The sequence below is a fragment of the Tupaia chinensis genome, unplaced genomic scaffold (genome assembly GCF_000334495.1).
Source record: "Tupaia chinensis unplaced genomic scaffold, TupChi_1.0 Scaffold000146_1, whole genome shotgun sequence".
NCBI classification, from domain to species: Eukaryota; Metazoa; Chordata; class Mammalia; order Scandentia; family Tupaiidae; genus Tupaia; species Tupaia belangeri.
The window spans coordinates 13,133,002-13,151,078 of NW_006159616.1; the positions used below are offsets into that span (position 1 = coordinate 13,133,002).

The 18,077-nt window shown below is 45.2% G+C and overlaps 1 protein-coding gene across 1 annotated transcript in view; it reads right to left on the minus strand.

The window, feature by feature from the left end:
- The window catches only part of PEX14 (peroxisomal biogenesis factor 14), a 188,712-nt gene that overhangs the window by 162,202 nt on the left and 8,433 nt on the right, over positions 1-18,077 (minus strand). Inside the window, exon 2 of the mRNA XM_006145345.3 lies at positions 2,911-2,958. Within this exon, the coding sequence (XP_006145407.1) occupies positions 2,911-2,958 (48 nt within the window). The remainder of the gene's footprint in view (positions 1-2,910; positions 2,959-18,077) is intronic.

The window sequence follows — 18,077 nt, forward strand, 5'->3', positions numbered from 1 at the left end:
CTTCCACAAAATCCATCCCTAAGTCCCACCCACCCGCCCTCCGTAAAGCTCTTCCTTCTCTGAGTAACCAGGGGCTCTTTAACAGCTAAGCTCTCTCCCCGCCAGGCAATTCTGCACCAAATTAGACACAATATTGTGCTGTTTGCTAAAATTATACACAGCCTTGTGCTGTTTGCTAATTGTTCCATGTGTACAAATGCTTTTTCTTCCCAAATATAATATGTGAATTACTCGAGAACAAGGCTTAGTTTTATTCTTCAGTGTTCTGTTCCCCAGTCCTCAAGCCTGAGCTGAACCAAGCCCCAGGAGACAGGGAATCCACGCAGCCTGAGAAACCTCCCTCCCTACTCTGTGGAAGGGGCTGAAGGCTGTGTGTTTCACAACCGCGGCCGCACGGCACGGGGCTGTGGGTGAGGGCTGCTTCTCCAGCACCTGGGACTCTCCTTCAGCCTGCTGCCAGGACACAGCACGGCGAGCTCTCCAGCACATCCCACATCCCGGACCTGCCCCAAGAGCAAGCCCTCAGCAGGCTCCCCTGCCTGATAACCCCCACTGCCACTCCCAAGAGGAAGAAGTAGTTCACACAAGGCCATATAGCTCGGCTGGTGCCCTCGTTTAATCAGGCTGCTGCAAATGGCTGGCCAAAAGCAATAAGGGCATGACTGAGAGACTGTGGGAGTTTAATATAAAAAAATTAATAAAAAAAAAAGGAGGGGAAGGAGAAAGGGTCTACCTTTTAATAGGGCTCTAATTACCCAACTCATAGGATCAGCCCAAATGAGATGGGAGTTTATTTCAGGGTTTTTTTTTAATTATTGTTTTTTTATATATATATAAATTGCTGCTATGTGTTTTCTTTCCTCTGAGCAATTATGCAGCAAGTTCGTAAAGAGGAGAAAAAAATATTAATTAAATATAAGGTAATTGTAGAGTTGGCCTGGAGAGAATGAGTCTGAACTCTGGACGATCGCAGGCCACTAGGGTTTGAAGACTGTTCAGGGCCTCCCAGAAAAGAAAGAAATAAAAATACAGCCAACCAACAAGCAGATGCACAGGACAGCAGGACAAAGCAGCGCACAGGAACACGAGCAGAGCCAAGGGTCTGCGGGGCCCCACACACCCAGAAATCAGGGAGCTTGCCAGCTGCTCAGCGTCCCCAGAGTTTCACCGGTCATACCCCAAAAGATGGACTGGTCACCCTTCTGGCGATTAACAGTCAAGTCAGAAGAACAGAACGCAAAAAGAGACTGCAGAGGTAAAGGACTGGAAAGGACTCTCCGTGTTCAAACTGTAACCTCAGACGGAGGCAGGCCCCACGGGGAGAATGCACACGCCCTAAGAGACTGGCAAAGCAAACCTCCTCCTGGCTTTACACAGCACCGTGACCTCAAGGAAGAACCTAGGCAGTGCCCAGAGAGTACGATCAGGCCACGGTGGGAGTGCTGGGAGGTGAGTCCAGAGCTGGTGAAAGCAGGTGACACGAATGACAAAACTACTCGTCTGAAACAGCCCTGGCAGCACTTGGATGGCCCGGCCTTTCTACAGCTCAGCCAGACCCAACTCACCCTCTGCCTTGGAAAGCCTCAGCACGTGCTAGCACTCAGACTCGTTCATACCAGTCACGGACTCACGTCATCTCCTCTCACTACTGCCAAGAGGGCGAAGAAACCCAGGTGAAACCACAGGCCCTGCCGAAACAAAACCTTGACAGTACACTGCTCAAAGAAAGGGAAAGCTCTGAAAAGGTAAACCTAAAGCTGGCTCTCCCGGGAGACTTCTCTGGTCGGTACAGAACCAGTCTTACTAACCAGCCAACGAGATTTACGGCAAGCCCTGAAGTGCAAAACAGTGGGTCATTGGGAAAGCCATGACGTCGTTTTTTCTTTTTCTTTTTAAAGAATTATTTTATTCAACTTTATTTATTTATTTATTTAATTTGACCAAAGAGGGACACAGCGAAAGAGAGAAAGTGAGAAAGTGAGCCACCAGGTCCGGGGCTTGAACCATAGTCAACCATGTGGGAGTCCAGTGTCCTTAATCACCACACCACCAGCCGGCCCTTTTCTATGCAAAAACGCTTCATGACTTTTCCAACAACCCAACAGAACGAGAATGAGGCAAGCAGGCAGGGACCATAGCACGGATCGCCTAAGAAAAGGCACTTTGTAAAGAAAATCACTGTTAGTCAGCGAAAGAGAGAAAGTGAGAAAGTGAGCCACCAGGTCCGGGGTTTGAACCATAGTCAACCATGTGGGAGTCCAGTGTCCTTAATCACCACACCACCAGCCGGCCCTTTTCTATGCAAAAACGCTTCATGACTTTTCCAACAACCCAACAGAACGAGAATGAGGCAAGCAGGCAGGGACCATATAGCACGGATCGCCTAAGAAAAGGCACTTTGTAAAGAAAATCACTGTTAGTACCTCCTCGGCCTCTTCCCTACCACCAGTCTGAGAAGTTCACCGTTGGTAACACTAACACAAACCTAGCAAACCTAATGGCTGGTCCGCCAAAACAGGAATTCCTTCCTTCCTTGTTCTTTAAAAGGCCACCGGAGGTGCAATCAAGCTGAGGAACAGGGATTGGCTCTTTCAGACAATCAAGGAACAACCCAGTTAGGCCCAGCAACCTCAGGCCAACTCAGGCTCCCAAGGTTTCGGGCATCTCACTGACTAATACTGACCAGCAACAGAGTGGTGCTTGACCATCGGGATAGATGCTTTTGTCTACAGAAAGGACCAGGCTTACTAAGATGAGACCTCGCTAATCCCTGCCTTCCAGAAAAGTCAGAAGTCAGAGGTCACTGAAGAGGTGATCTCCACATAACACTTTTAAAAGGATCATAAGGCTTCTCCGAATGCACACAGTATTTTAGTTATTGGAAGAAAAAAAAAAATCGTGGGTACTTACCAGCGGCTCTCGAGGCACCACATTTTCACTTCCTGGAGTAGAGCTTGGCTGCAAAGAAAAACAAACAAAAATAAGATCACAGTGCCACCCAATGGACACCAAAAAACCAAAGACGTTCTATCCTCAAAAACAGAAAAATACCTCTTCCTCGTGTTCGTCAGCAGTTTTTCATAACTTGAGAGTGTTCTGCAGTGGGCAACCTGTAAGTAGTAGCCCAAAGAACCTGAACTCACCAGGAAACACAAAGAGACTGTTTCTGGGTTCACTCTCCCAATATCTCAGAACAAGGCTTGTTTTTTTGGTTTGGGTTTGGGTTTTTGCTCTTGAGGACCCAAGATCAGCCACTGAACAGTAAGGGCTAGGAACCATCACAAAATCCACCAGAACAAAGTCCAAGGAAAGGCTTGTAAGAGACTGCCATTTTTTTGCCACTTCCCTTACTCGAATGGACTGGGAAAAGCAGCCGAGCAAACATGGAAAACCAGATTCAGCCACAAGGGGGCTCCAGGTGCCCACGCTCAGAATTCTTTTGGAGCCCAGTAAACCACACTGGTTCCCACCTCTCACCTGTCACAAGGACACCATGCCACAATAGTAACGAAAGCCCCGAGCTTAAATCCTTGTTGGAAATAAGCTAGTGACAGGCTGACAGACACACAGACCAGCATGCAAGCAGGCAGGCAGCCCGGGGGCCGATGTGCTGAGCTCTAACCTGATTCCTTCTCTGGACGACTACCTCACCCTCACAGGTGCCTTCGACCTGACCTGACCTGGCCAAAACTGAGAGAAACGGGGAGACAGAGGGACTGGCAGGTGGCGTGGTGGTTAAGGACGCTCCCACGTGGCCGACCACGATTTGAGTACCGGACCAGCGGCTTCCTTTCTCACTTTCTCTCTCTCTCCAATCAACCAACCAACCAATCAATCAATTAATCAATCAATAAAGTTAAGTAAAATAATTCTTAAATTAAAAAAAGGGAAGAGGTAGACAGACACTGAAGAAATTTACAAATCTCCTAAATAATAAATCAAACAATTTGAGGGAGTTATGGTTAGTTTGCTGTTAGTGATGTTCAAGTCAATTGCCGATTATCAACAGATAATATCCAGACACGTGCGGCTAATCTGTGTCTCCGGAGCCAGCCTGCAGCCTGCAGCCTCCTCCCTGCTCGTGCCAGACCTCCTATGAAAAAGGACGGAAGGTGGAAGTCCACGTCCACTCCACAAAGGGGTCCCAAACGTGTCCTCACACATGGCTGTCGCCACACAGCTGGCACACAGCACAGTGTCAAGGACTGTGCTGGATGAAGGACTCTATCTACCCTTCCAAACTTCTGCCCTAAGAGCCCCATGGTCCCAGGACAAGAAGGTCAGTCAGTAGGAAACCACCTACAAAGTGTGGGTTGGTCTCAGCAAGCTCCCACTCCCTACTTCCCCTTCTCCATTCAAAAGACCCAGGCCTCAAGAGCCTGCACATTTAGGGTCATTGGTCAGACCCCTCTGAGCTCTGGAAAACAGGGTCCCTATTTCCAGGAATGGCACAAGCTTCACCACATCTGCAAACCAGAATCCCAAAGACCACCTTGACAGCGCCATCTCCCTTACTCCCCAGAGCTAAGCCATTATGAAGTCCTCCTAAACACCCATGGAATCAGTCCACCCACTTCTCTCCATCTCTACTCCCATCACTTAGGTCTAAGCTACCAGAATCTCTTGCCTGGATCATTGTAACAGTGTTTTAATCAGTTTGCCCACATCCTGCTGGCTCTCTTCCAATTCAATTTCCATGATGCAAAGAGACTATCATTTCCGAATGATAATCTGATCATCCCATCCACACCCAGTAAACAACTTGAATGGCCTCTCATTACTCTTAGAAGATAGAACTGGGCATGGCCTACACAGCCTCATACTTCTCTAACCACATCTCTGGTCTCGAGATGTAGACTGGCACCACTTGCCCCAGTCTGCCCAGATCAGACACGCTGGCCTTTGCTTCCTCTGTCAATAGGCCTTTGCACATGCTATTCCTCCCCTTCCCTCTCTGACACTTTAACTCATCCTTCAGCTCCAGCCAAGGCACTTCCTCTGAAAAGTGGGGTTTTTTTTAAAGAATTATTTATTTAATTTTATTTATTCATTCACTTATTTTAATTGGACCAGAGAGAGGCAGAGAGAGAAAGCAAGCCACCAGGTCTGGGACTCAAACCATGGTTGGCCATGTGGAAGTGTCCAGTGCCTGAACCACCACACCACCTGCTGGTCCCCTGAAAAGTGTTTCTTCTCTGACATCCATGACTAAGACAAATTTCCGTAACTGACATTCATATACCACCATACCCCTCTCCTTCAAGGGCTGAGGAACAGTGCAATTTTAACTGTGTGTGATTATCTGACTGATGTCCACCTCCCTGACCCAGGCATAGACAGGCCTTTTATAGATACCTGCTGGACCAGCCCTGTAGCACAGTTAGGTTCTACGCATGGGGAGCCAGATCCAACATGGCCAACTGCAGCCACTTGAAAACACACTGGGTCGGGACCAGCAGTTAGTGTAATGGCTATGTCGCTGGACTCCCATGTAGTCGACCGGGTTTGTGTCTCGGAACCGGTGGCTTAAAACTCACGTCAGGGGCGTGTGCATGCGTGCCCAAGATCCTGAGAGGAGAATGGAGGAGACGGGATTGTGGCGTGGCCATCCCCCATGGGGGGTGATTTCTCGCTTTCTGTCTCTCTGTCTCTCTCTGTCTGGCGAGTGCACGTGCCCTATAGCAAAAACCTCTCAAAAAAAAAAAAAGACACACTGGGTACATGTGTGTACATGCCCAAACGGAGGAGGGGTATGACTGTGCCCCACTGGGATGTTTTTTCTCTCTCGCTGGCAAGCATACATACCCTCTGGCAATTAAAAGAAAAATAGATACTTGTTGAAAGAATGGACAAAAAAGAACAGAACAATGGTAATAACTCAATTGCATGGATAATATGTTATCTGAGGGCTACCTTCAGTGTTGATAGATTCTAAGTGCTAACATTTATTTAGTGCTTTCTTCATTAAATTCATACAATAAATGTATAAAATGATTGCTGATGAGGACACTGAGGCAAAGGAGGTTAAACAACTAGTACATGACTCAGCTATTAACTGGTTTGAGTATTTCTACTTAATAAAAGTAAATGAGTTTAGTTCAGTTTAGTAAACAGCAAGTTTAATGCCATCCCATACATAATAATGCAGGTTATTTAACTAGACAAACCAAACACAAACAAACAAGCATGAATATTTAGGAAGCCCCTCATACTGACCTAATACAAACTTTTTCTGAGACAGAACTAATCACTGTGAATCATTAGCACCAAACAATTTCCCTTAAAGTTAGTCCACCTTGGGGCCAACAGGTGGTGTAGTGGGTAAACCACTGGACTCCCACATGGCCAACAGAAGTTCAAGTCCCGGACCCAACAGCTTGAAACTCACGCCAGAAGCATGTGCATGCCCAAAGTCCCGAGAGGAGAATGGAGACAGTATTGTGGCATGGCAGTCTCCACTGTGGGGTGATTTCTCACTCTCTCTCTGTCTCTCTCTGTGTCTCCAGCAAGCACACACGCCCTATAGCAAAAAAAAAAAAAAAAAAACTAACTAAAAACTCTCTTAAAAAAAAAAGATATTAGTCTACCTTGGGCCAGCAGATGGCAGGAAGCTTAAGGAGCTGGATCCCACCTGGATGGCAATGCAGTTTGAATACGAGACCCAGGGGCTTGAAAAACACGCCAGGGAGAAAGTGGGATATCCAGCTTCTGAGTGGGAACCCTAGTGTTCCAAGTGACAAAAGAATTAAAAATAGGTGATGTTGGGACCAGCAGGTGACATGGTGGTTAGGGACACTGGATTCCCACATGATTGACCCCGGTTCGTGTCCTGGACCTGGCAGTTTGCTTTCTCTCTTTCCCTCTCTGTTTCGGTCTCTCTCTGGTCAAACTAAAAAATAATAACAACAAGTGGAATTAAATAAATACATTGATAATTCCTTAAAAAAAGAAATGGTGATGTTGAGAAAGGCAAGATTTTTGTTTAGAAGTACACCCAGTGCCACACCGTGGAAAAGGGAGGCAAGCACAAGACTGGCCCAAATCTCCATGGTCTGTTTGGGCGGAAGACAGGTCAGGGCCCTGGATTCTCTTACACAGATGCCAACGAGAACAAAGGCATCACCTGGGAGAGGATGCATTGATGGAGGATTTGGAGAATCCCAAGAAGGACATCCCTGGGGGAAAAAAATGATCTTCGCTGGCAGTAAAAAGAAGTCAGAAACCACAGCAGGATGCGGGGTGTGTGTGTGTGTAGGCACTCAGCTTGCTGCCCCCACCAGCCTCGCCTCCCCTCTGAAACAGCTAGCCAGGGAGACCAGGCGGGAGGCACCGGAAGTAGCTCCCACCCCCGGTCCTGGCACATTGAGACTCAAAGCATCACTAGTAAAGACCCTCGAGCCACCAAAAAAAAAAAAAAGTCAGAAAGAGCAGAGCTAATAGGTTATCTTAAATAAGCTACTCATGAGTAATAGGTGGCCACTGCCTTATTTACGACAGAACAGAAATGTCTCACCTCTTTTATGTGTACCATATTTTTTTAGAATTATTTAATTTTATTTATTCATTCACTAATTTTAATTTGACTAGAGAGAGACACAAAGAGAGAGAGAGAGAAAGCAAGCCGCCAGATCTGGGACTCGAACCACCACGGTCAGCTGTGAGGGAGTCCAGTGCCCTTAACCACGCCACCTGCCAGCGCCTAAGTGTACCACACTTTAATTGATCTCCTACACCAGAACTCAGATCATGAATGGCTGACAGGATATTTTTGTTGGACAATCCTGATGTAAGTAAGGCTTGTGGTTACGTAAATATTGCTGGGATTTTTCATTTTGATAGTAATTTCAGTTCATTAAGTTCTGTCTCTATTCCCCTTTTTAAAGACATACTTGGTAATTCATTAGTGATGCTCATCTTTCTACAAAGATGGTGAATGCCATCTCAAAACCTACTGGAGCCTGGTTTTTTATTTAGGTTTACATGTAACTGGTTGTAAGAATATAAAAATGCTGGAGAAATCCTTTCACTTCCCAAAACCAACCAAGCAGACTCACCTGCATTTTAATTCGCATTCATTAATCCATTAAAGGCAAGGGCTGAAGATAAGGTAGTCACATCTACTTTACATATTTGGTCATAACTCTGCTAATCTAATTAGAGTTCCCTGTATCCAAAACACTGCCTTTGACTTATTGAAAGACATTTTATTGTGGTTTGTGTATACTATCAAATAAAGAATATGTAGCACTTTACATATTTTATAAATGATCTGTAAGGTTGGACATTGTCAAAAGTCAGTGTGTCAAGATTTAGTAGCATATTAAATTTTACCTTTGAATTCTATTATCTAAGTCAGACTAAGTTATATTTCAGGATTGTCTGACAACTGTTCAAAATCACATAGAAACGGAAGAACTACTGTATAAGTATGATTGATAATGGTGCTTTTGCCAATTTACTAGAAGGATTAAAGTAGAGGGGCCAGCAATTAGCGTAATGGCTATGTCACTGGACTCCCATGTAGTCGACCGCAGTTTGAGTCCCAGACCCGGTGGCTTAAACTCAGGCTGGGTGCATGTGTGCGTGCATGCCCAAGACCCCGAGAGGAGAATGGGGGAGAAGGGATTGCGGTGTGGCCATCCCCCTGGTGGGTGATTTCTCACTTTCTGTCTCTCTGTCTCTCTCTGTCTTTCTGGCAAGCGCACGCACCCTATAGCAAAGACCTCTCCCCAAAAAAGTAGAAGACATATACCATCAGCATAGATTTGTAAGTTATGCCATCAGAAGAATTAAGATAATTAAAAACCAAATGACTGACACGAAAGACAGACAGACAGAAAGCACACCAGGAGCACGCAGGCGCATGGCCAAATCCCAAGAGGAGACTGGAGGAGAAGAGAATGCGGTGTGGCCATGGCCATCCCCCACCCCAGGGGGTGATTTCTCAATTTTCCTCTCTCTCTGTCTCTCTTGTGAGCACATGCACCCAATAGGAAAAAAAAAAAAAAAGTTATTTGGTGCCAGAGGGAGGAACTTTAAACAATGTAGGATGCCAAAAAAGTCCCTTCAAACATATGCCCTTTGGTACCTTTTTAAATTGTGAGCCACAGCAATGTAAATATATTGTTTAAACAGATAACACCAAAATTAAAAAAGGAAGTTTTTTTCTCATTCCAACCATAGGGAACCGAACACAGACACTGGTTCCTTACATACTCCTCCAGGGACATTCCAAGCACATATGAAGCACATGTGTGTGTATGCATATCCACACCAAGGAACTTTAAACAGCAACACTCCAAATCCCTCAGTTCATGGCTTCCCAGAGCCTTCTAGCAACTCAGTACACCATGCCAGACCTCCACGCTCAATCCTGGGGCTCCTAAGAGAGGAACAGGCACTTCTGCAAACTATATTCCAACTCAGTGTGGTAGTGTGCCAGGCCAGTCAGACCTTATCGGTGAACTCAGGTTCACCGATAACCATTACTGGTTATATTCCAGATGTTCCCCAGCTCATGATGAAATTTCTGCAGTCGAAAAGGGACCATCCCTAATTTCCTGTTTCAGAGTCCTTTAGAAAAATGTTTCCTAGGCACCAGCAAATGGCGTAATGGCTATGTCACTGGATTCCCGTGTAGTTGAACGTGGTTCAAGTCTCGGACCCGGTGGCTTAAACTCATGCCAGGCACATGTGCGTGCGTGCCCAAGATCCCAAGAGGAGAATAAAGGAGAAGGGACTGCGGCGTGGTCATCCCCCCTGGGGGTGATTTCTCACTTTCTGTCTCTCTGTCTCTCTCTGTCTTTCTGGCAAGCGCATGCGCCCTATAGCAAAAACCTCTCCCCCCAAAAGAAAAGAAAAAGAAAAATGTTGCCAGCAGGTGGCATGATGGTTAAGGACACCGGACTCCCACATGGCCTACCACAGTTCGAGTGGAGTCCTGGACCTGGTGACTTGCTTTCTCACTATCCCTCTCTCTCTTACTCTATCCCTCTCTGGTCAAATTAAAATAAATAAATAAAGTTAAATAAAATAATTCTTTTTAAAAAAAGTTTCTTGACCAAATTCAAAACTCCCTACTACTCTTTATGTTGTTTATACCCTTGATAATACCATCACCAATTATTTTTTTTTATAGAGGTTGTCATAGGGTACATGCACTCACTGGAGAGAGACACAGAGATAGAAAGTGAGAAATAACCCGCTGGGGGGAGATGGTCACACACAATCCCTTCTTTTCCATTCTCCTCCCGGGATCTTGGGCATGCGTGATTTTCAAGCCGCTGGGTCCAGGACATGAACTGCAGTCGGCACTACAGTAGGCCATGTGGGAATCCAGCCACTACACCATCTGCGGGCACCCAGAACTTCTTTATTACAAAACCTGTTTGCAGTTTCTCTCTCCCACAAGATTTTATTCTTTTGCACACAAGTATTATAACATTTTATTGAAGTCTGTGTGTTTACCATCTAGAGTATTGCTAGCACTCATCAAATATGTACATCATTAATTACTTTTATTTTAAAAAGTAAAACAAAGGAACCACTTGGTATACGTAAGCCCAAATGAAGCAAGCAGAAGACTACAGTGGTGGACTTCCCTGGAACAGTTCACCTAAAACCTGGCACAAACATAGCCTGCGTTTAACTTAACATTGTGACCTAATGATTCTTGTCCACGGGACAGTTATCATCCCTGGGGGATAAAGAGATAAACCTCTACAAATTAAATTCCAGCTTGATCCTGGAAATCACAGGAGGGCCAGCCAGTGGTGTAGTGGTTAAGGTGACTGGATCTCACAAAGCTGACTGCACAGTTCAAGTCCTAGACACAGTGGCTTTTTTCTGGGGTCTACTTCCCTGGGGGCAAGGGGGTGATTGCCTTCTCACTTTCTTTATCTCTCTTTCTCTATCTCTCTCTCTCCAGGGAGTGCATGTGCCTTACAGCATTTTTTTTTTTAATCTTCATAGGAGACCATGATTTAAAAAGAAAAAAGGAGGAGAAAGGCTCTTTCCTTTCTGTCTGGCAGCAGCAATCAGGTAAGCCAAGTGTACTTTCGAGTCCATTCAGGAGCTACGGAGGAAGCAGCAGTCAACGTGATGAGCTTTCCTCTGAGGGTCTGCTGCTGGCATACCACCAGCTCTCTGCATTCCACAGGGCTCCCTGCCCCACCCACAGCTGAAGCACGCAGACTGGGATGGGAGGCTAAGCAAGGTTATGTCGTTTACAGGATTCGCGTGCATTGTGGAGGCTGCAAACACTCAGTTCCCATGGGTGCGATCTATGGCAAACCTGTCCATCAGGTGTTCACCAGTTAAAAGTTTGCTCGAAGCCTCCAGTCTGTTGCAGAGGAGCGAGATAGATGCCATGGTGCGGCTCTTAGAGAGTCCTGAACACTTACTGGGTTGGTGAGGATTCCACACATAAATTCTTTGAGGTTATCCTCATTGATCCATTTCATAAAACTATTCGAAGAAACCCTGACACCCAGTGGATTACCAAACCCATCCAGCACAGGGCGATGCATGGGCTGATATTGATATGTGCAGGCCGCAATAGCCTTGAAAAGGGCCACGAGTTTCCACCATGCTATTGGTGGTTCTCGCCATGCAGCCTGGAGAAGACGCAATACTCTCCAGCTCCACTGTTACCGCTAATATAAGTAATGGTTGTAAAATGCATACCTGATAACCAATTTAGGACAGTCACATCTGCTTAAAAGTGTTATTTATCTGTTAAGCTAATCTGCAGATTGTTTCATGAATGCTTTGCCAAATTATGAAAGCACAAGTGCAATAATATTTGAAGATGTAGGTGATAGTGTATCTTGTTCTAAATAAGATTAAATCTTGGAGGGCTGGCAGGTGGCATGCTGGCTGCAGTACTGACTCCCACACAGTTGACAATGGTTTGAGTCCAAGAAGCTGGCTTTTTCCCTTTCTCTCTCTCTCGTCAGATTGAAAAAAATAATAATGATAATAATAAATAAAATTAAATTAACAATTCTTTTAAAAAGAGTAAACTTTTTTGTCTGCTTTATCACATTAGGAAACTACGTGTCAATATTTAAACATGATGTGTGGTATAATAGGTGTAAAGTAAGGTCTTTAAAGAAAAAAGAAAAATAAATCAATTATTTTAAAAGTAAGGTCTAAAAATCATTAGCTAGGACCAGCAGATGGCATGGTGGTTGAGACAGCTGGATTCCAAACAGTAGGCCACACAGTCTGAGTCCTAGACCTGGCAAATTGAAAAGCCCGCCAGGCGTATGTGCATGCATGCCCAAGATCTCAAGAGGAAAATGGAGGAGAAGGTATTGCAGCATGGCCATCACTCCTGGGAAGTGCTTTGTCACTCTCTCTGTCTCTCTCTGGCAAGTGCACATGTCCTAGAGCAAGATGGAAAAAAGAAAGACCGAAGGATGGAAAAAGATGTATCATGCAAATCCTAATATTAATATCAAAGTACACTTCAAAATAAGAGAGGGCATGGTGGTTAGGGTGCTAGACTCCCACAGGGCCGACCATAATTAAAGTCCCAAACCCAGTAGCTTACTTCCTCACTTTCTCTCTCTGGTGAGCACATGTGCCCTATAGCATATTAAAAATATTAAAACTAGGGGCCAGCAGATGGTGTAATAGTTATGTCACTGGACTCCCACGTACTCGACCACAGTTCGAGTCCTGGAACTGGTGGCTTAAAACTTACTCCAGATGCCATGTGCATGCGTGCCCAAGATCCCAAGAGGAGACTGGAGAAGAAGGGATCACAGTGTGGCCATTTACCCTTGGGGGTGATTTCTCACTTTCTGTCTGTCTCTATCTCTCCTGCAAGTGCACGCGCCCTATAGCAAAAATCTCGTTTAAAAAAATAGCACAGGGAAGCTAAATGGTGGTGCAGAGATAAAATCAATACTCTTAAGAGGCAATTCCACATGAGGGCGCTTCTCAGTTCACGTCTGGAGACCTCCCTGAATATGCCTGGGGTGTCCTTGCCCACGATCCAGGGTTGGCTGAAGGCAGGGGTGGACTGTGGTGTCAAGACCAGGTTGAGGGTACTATCTCTCCTCTGCTCCCAACTCTTTCTCTCATGGAAGAAATAAGTAACTTAAAAATAAAAACAGAGGGACATTTTAAAACAATAAAGGGATCAATCAAGAAAGTATACAAGGGACCAGCAGTTAGCATAATGGCTACGTTGCTAGACTCCCACGTAGTCGACCATGGTTCGAGTCCCGAACCCAGCGGCTTAAACTCACGCCGGGCACATGTGCGTGCATGCCCAAGATCCCGAGAGGAGAATGGTGGAGAAGGGATTGCAGTGTGGTCATCCCCCCGGGCGGTGATTTCTCGCTTTCTGTCTCTCTGTCTCTCACTGTCTTTCTGGCGAGCACACACACCCTATAGCAAAAACCTCTCAAAAATAGGAAAACAAAAAAGAACGAACGAAAGTACACAAGAGGGCCAGCAGGTGGTGTGGAAGTTAAGGGGGCTGGATCTCACATGGCCAACTGTGCAGTTCAGTCCCAGACTCAGAGGCTTGAAAATGATGTCGGGAGCATGTGCGTGCAAGTCCAAAATCCTGAGAGGAAAATGGAAGAGAAGGGATTGCAGAATAGCCGCCCCCTAGGGGTGATTTCTGACTTTCCCTCTCTCTCTTTGGTAAGCACACACATGCCATAGCAAAGTAAGAAATAAAAAGAAGAAAAAAAAAAAAGAGAGAGAGAAACTATACAGGAGCCAAATCCACGGTGCAGCATTAATAAACGGCTAAGGAGAGGCTGGAGCCCACATGGCGACCAAAACTCAAGTCCCTGACAGGTCAGCTTGAAACAGGCCAGGCAAGTGCACAAGTGCCCAAGATCTAACAGGCGGGAGGACAGGAAGAAGGAAACTGCAGTGTGACCAGACCCGACAGCGGGTGCTGGTATCTCTCTCTCTCTCTTTTGCTTTCACGTGTGCATTCGCATGCTTTATCACAAATAAAGAAAAATAATTATTAAAAAAAAAAGAAAAAACATAACAATCCTGAATAAGTATGCACTCTGTAACAGAGTTTCAAAATACATGAGGTGCAAGGCTGGCAGGTGGTATGGTGGTTAAAGACGCTGAACTCCCACATGGCTGACTGGTTTGAGTCTCGGACCTGGCAACTTGTTCGTTCTCTCTCTCTCTCTCTCTCTCTCCCCCTTTCTCTGGTCAAATTAAAATAATAATAATAATAAATAAAGTGAAATAAAAATAATTCTTAAAAAATACATGAAGTGAAATCAGAATGAAACAAAAAGATAAACAGACAAGTCCAAAATTACAACCACAGACTTTTTATTTAGTTATTTATTTTTGGAGCGATTTTTGCTATAAGGAACGTGCGCTCACCAGGTAGACAGAGCCAGAGAGAGAGAAAGTGAGAAACTGCCCCTCCAGGAGGATGGCCACACCACAATTCCTTCTCCTCCTCCTCCATTCTCCTCTCAGCACTTTGGGCATGCCCAGCTGCAGACTTTTAGTATACCACTCTCCTGTTCCAAAAAGTCTGTAAGGATGTAGAAGACCTAAATAACATTATCAACCAATATAGGCTAAAGGACATTTATTGAACACTCTACCTTGACAATGGCAAAACACATTATTTTCAAGTGCATAAGAAAAATTCACCAAGATAGACTATAAAATGAATCTTAACTGGGACCAGCAGGTGGCATGATGGTTAAGACACTGGACTCCCACATGGCCGACCACAGTTCAAGTCCTGGACCTAGTGGCTTGAAAATCACACAGGGCATGTGCGCATTCACACCCAAAACCCAAAGAGGAAAATGGAGAACAACAGACTGCAGCATGGCCATCCCCTCTGGGGGGGTGATTTCTCACTCACTCCCTCTCTCTCTCTCTCTCCAGCAAGTTCATGCACCCTATGGCTGAAACCAAATACATAAAATAACAAAACAAAACCCAATGGGAGCATGTGTATGTATGCCCCAAATCCAACAGGGTAGAGAAATGGCAGAGAGGGACTGTGGCATGACCATGCTCTGTTGAGAATCCCCCAACCCCATTTGTGTTTCTCTCTGGTAAATGTACACGTCCACTGGCAAATTTTAAAAAATAAATAAAATAAAATATGTATGGGTCAAATACGAAAATATTCTGGGCTAAATGAAAATGAAAATACAAGATATCTTTATTTGTGGGATGCAGCTATAGCAGTATTTAGAGGGAAATTCACAGATGTAAACACTGACTTTAGAAAACCGTAGGCCCCAATGGCTTCAATGGTGAATCCTATCAAACATTTAAGAAGAAAAACAGTAACAGTGTTGTATAAACTATTTCATAAAAGAGAGGGAAAAGCTTCTCAACTCAGGGCCAGCCGGTGGTGTGATTAAGGTGTTAGACTCCCACGTGGCCAACACCGGTTGGAGTCCCAGACCTGAAAGCTTGCTTTCTCACTCTTCCTCTCTTTCTCTCTGTCTCTTGTGAGTGTTCATGCCTGTAGCAAACTGAAAAATAGTAATAATGATAAACAAAATAAAAATAATTCTTAAAAAAAATCTTCTCAACTTATTCTATGAGGCTAGTATTGACATCAGAACTCTCTGATTACATGCATGCACGTGTGTGCATGCACACACACACACACACACACACACACACCACAGAAGAAAACTATAGCTCAATACCCTTCATGAATATAAATGTAAAGCCCTTAACAAAATACTGATATATTAAATATAGCAATATATAAAGGATAATACATCATGACCAAGTGGGATGTACTCAATGCATGAAAAAGTGGTTCAACATTTTTTTTTTGAGAGGTTTTTGCTATAGGGCGCGTGCGCTCGCCAGACAGACAGAGAGAGACATAGAGACAGAAAGCGAGAAATCACCCCCCAGGGAGGATGGTCACGCCGCAATCCCTTCTCCTCCATTCTCTTCTCGGGATCATGGGCACGCACGCACACGCGCCCGGCGTGAGTTTTAAGCCACTGGGTCCGGGACGCGAACCGTGGTCTAGTACGTGGGAATCCAGCGACATAGCCATTACGCTAACTGCTGGTTCCCAAAAAGTGATTCAACATTTTAAAAATCAATTAATGTATTGCGCCAGCAGACAGCATGGAGGTTAAGACAGCTGGATCCCACATGGCTGACTGCTTGGTTTGAGTCCTGGACCTGACAGCTTGAAAAACATACCAGGCATGTGTGTCCCAAGTCTGACAGAATGAAGGAGAAGGCATTACAGCATAGCCATACCCCCAGCGGATAATTTCTAACTTTCCCCCCTCTCTCTCCATCTCTCTCCACCAAGCACATAGATCCTATAGCAAAACCAAAAAAAGAAAAAGTTTTAAAAAATTAACTGAGTCAGCAGATGGTGGTTAAAATTCTGGACACCCACATGGGCTAATCATGGTTCAAGTCCCAGACCTGACAGCTTGAAAATCATGTCGGGCACATATGCATGCATACCCAGAATGCCAGAATGGAGAAGGGATGGTGGCATGACCATCCCCTGGGAGGAGGGTAATTTCTCACTTTCCCTCTCCCTTTCTCTCTCCCTCTCCCCACCCCCACCCCACCCAGTGAGCACACATGCCCTATGGTAAAAAACCTTAAAAAAGGGCCAGCAGGTAGAATGGTGATTAAGGCACTACACCCCAACATGGCCAATCATGGTTTGAATCCCAGACCTGGAAGCTTGAAAATCACACCAGGCATGTGTGCATGGGTGCCCAAAGTCCTGGAAAGAGAATAAAGAAGGGACTGCAGCATGGACATTCCCTTTGTGTGCGTGTGTGTGTGTGTGTGTGTGTATGAATGGGGTGAGTGGGGGGTGATGTCTCACTTTCCCTCTCACTGTTTCTCCCTCTGTCCCTCTCCAGCAAGTGCATGTGCCCATGGCAAAAACTTAAAAAAAAAAAAATCAATATAAATCAACAAATTAACAGAAAAAAGGAGGAAAACAAAAGGATCAACTCAATGGATAATAAAAAGAGCACCTGAAAACAGGCAAAACACATTTAAAATAAAAACCACTCAGCAAACTACATATAAAAGTTGAATTTCCTGAGGGATCAGCAGTTGGCGTAATGGCTATGTTGCTGGACTCCCATGTAGTCGACCATGGTTCGAGTCCCGGACCCGGTGACTTAAACTCACACCCGGCACATGTGCATGTGTGCCCAAGATCCCGAGAGGAGAATGGAGGAGAAGGGATTGCAGCGTGGCCATCCACCCTGGGAGGTAATTTCTCGCTTTCTGTCTCTCTGTCTCTCTCTCATCTTTCTGGCAAGTGCACGCGCCCTATAGTAAAAACCTCTCCCCTCCAAAAAAGAAAGGTTGAATTTCCTGAACTACATAAAGGGCATGTACAAAAAAAAAATTTAGTTGGCCTAGCTGCACACTGGTAGCACCATCACTTGAGAGGCTGGAAGCCACATGGAAGGCCCATGTTTCATTCCCAGGCCAACCTGAACATGCTGAGTAAGCTATCAAATAGAGAGGCTGGAGCAGGGAGATTACAACACAGCAAGACTCTCAAGGATGCCTATCTCTGTCTCTCCCTTTCCCTTTCTCTTTTCCTCTCCCTTCTCTCATTAAAAAAAAAAAAAGGGGGGGGGGGGGGGGAAGAAGCCAGTAGGTAGAGTGGTATTAAGGCCAACCACAGTTCGAATCAGGAACTTGGCAGCTTGAAAATCAAGCAGGCCATGTGCATGCATGCCCAAAGTTCCAAGAGGAGACTGGAGGAGAAGGGATTATGGTGTGGCCATCCCCACTGGGTTGTGTTTTCTCACTTTTCCCCTCTGTCTCTGCCGAATGCATGTGCCTTATGATGAAAACCTTAAAAAATAAAATAAAAAAGAAAAGAAAGGAAAAGAAAAAACTTTAGCTAACATTACACTGAAGTTTTAAAGACGAAATGTGCTCCCCTTAAGATCAACAGGAACAAGGCAAAATTGGCCACTCCAACTACTTTTTTTTTTAATTGCTAGAGGGCACAGGCACTCGTCTGAGAGACAGAGAAGGAGAAAGCACCCCTCAACCCCTTAATAGGGCACCTTAACACCACA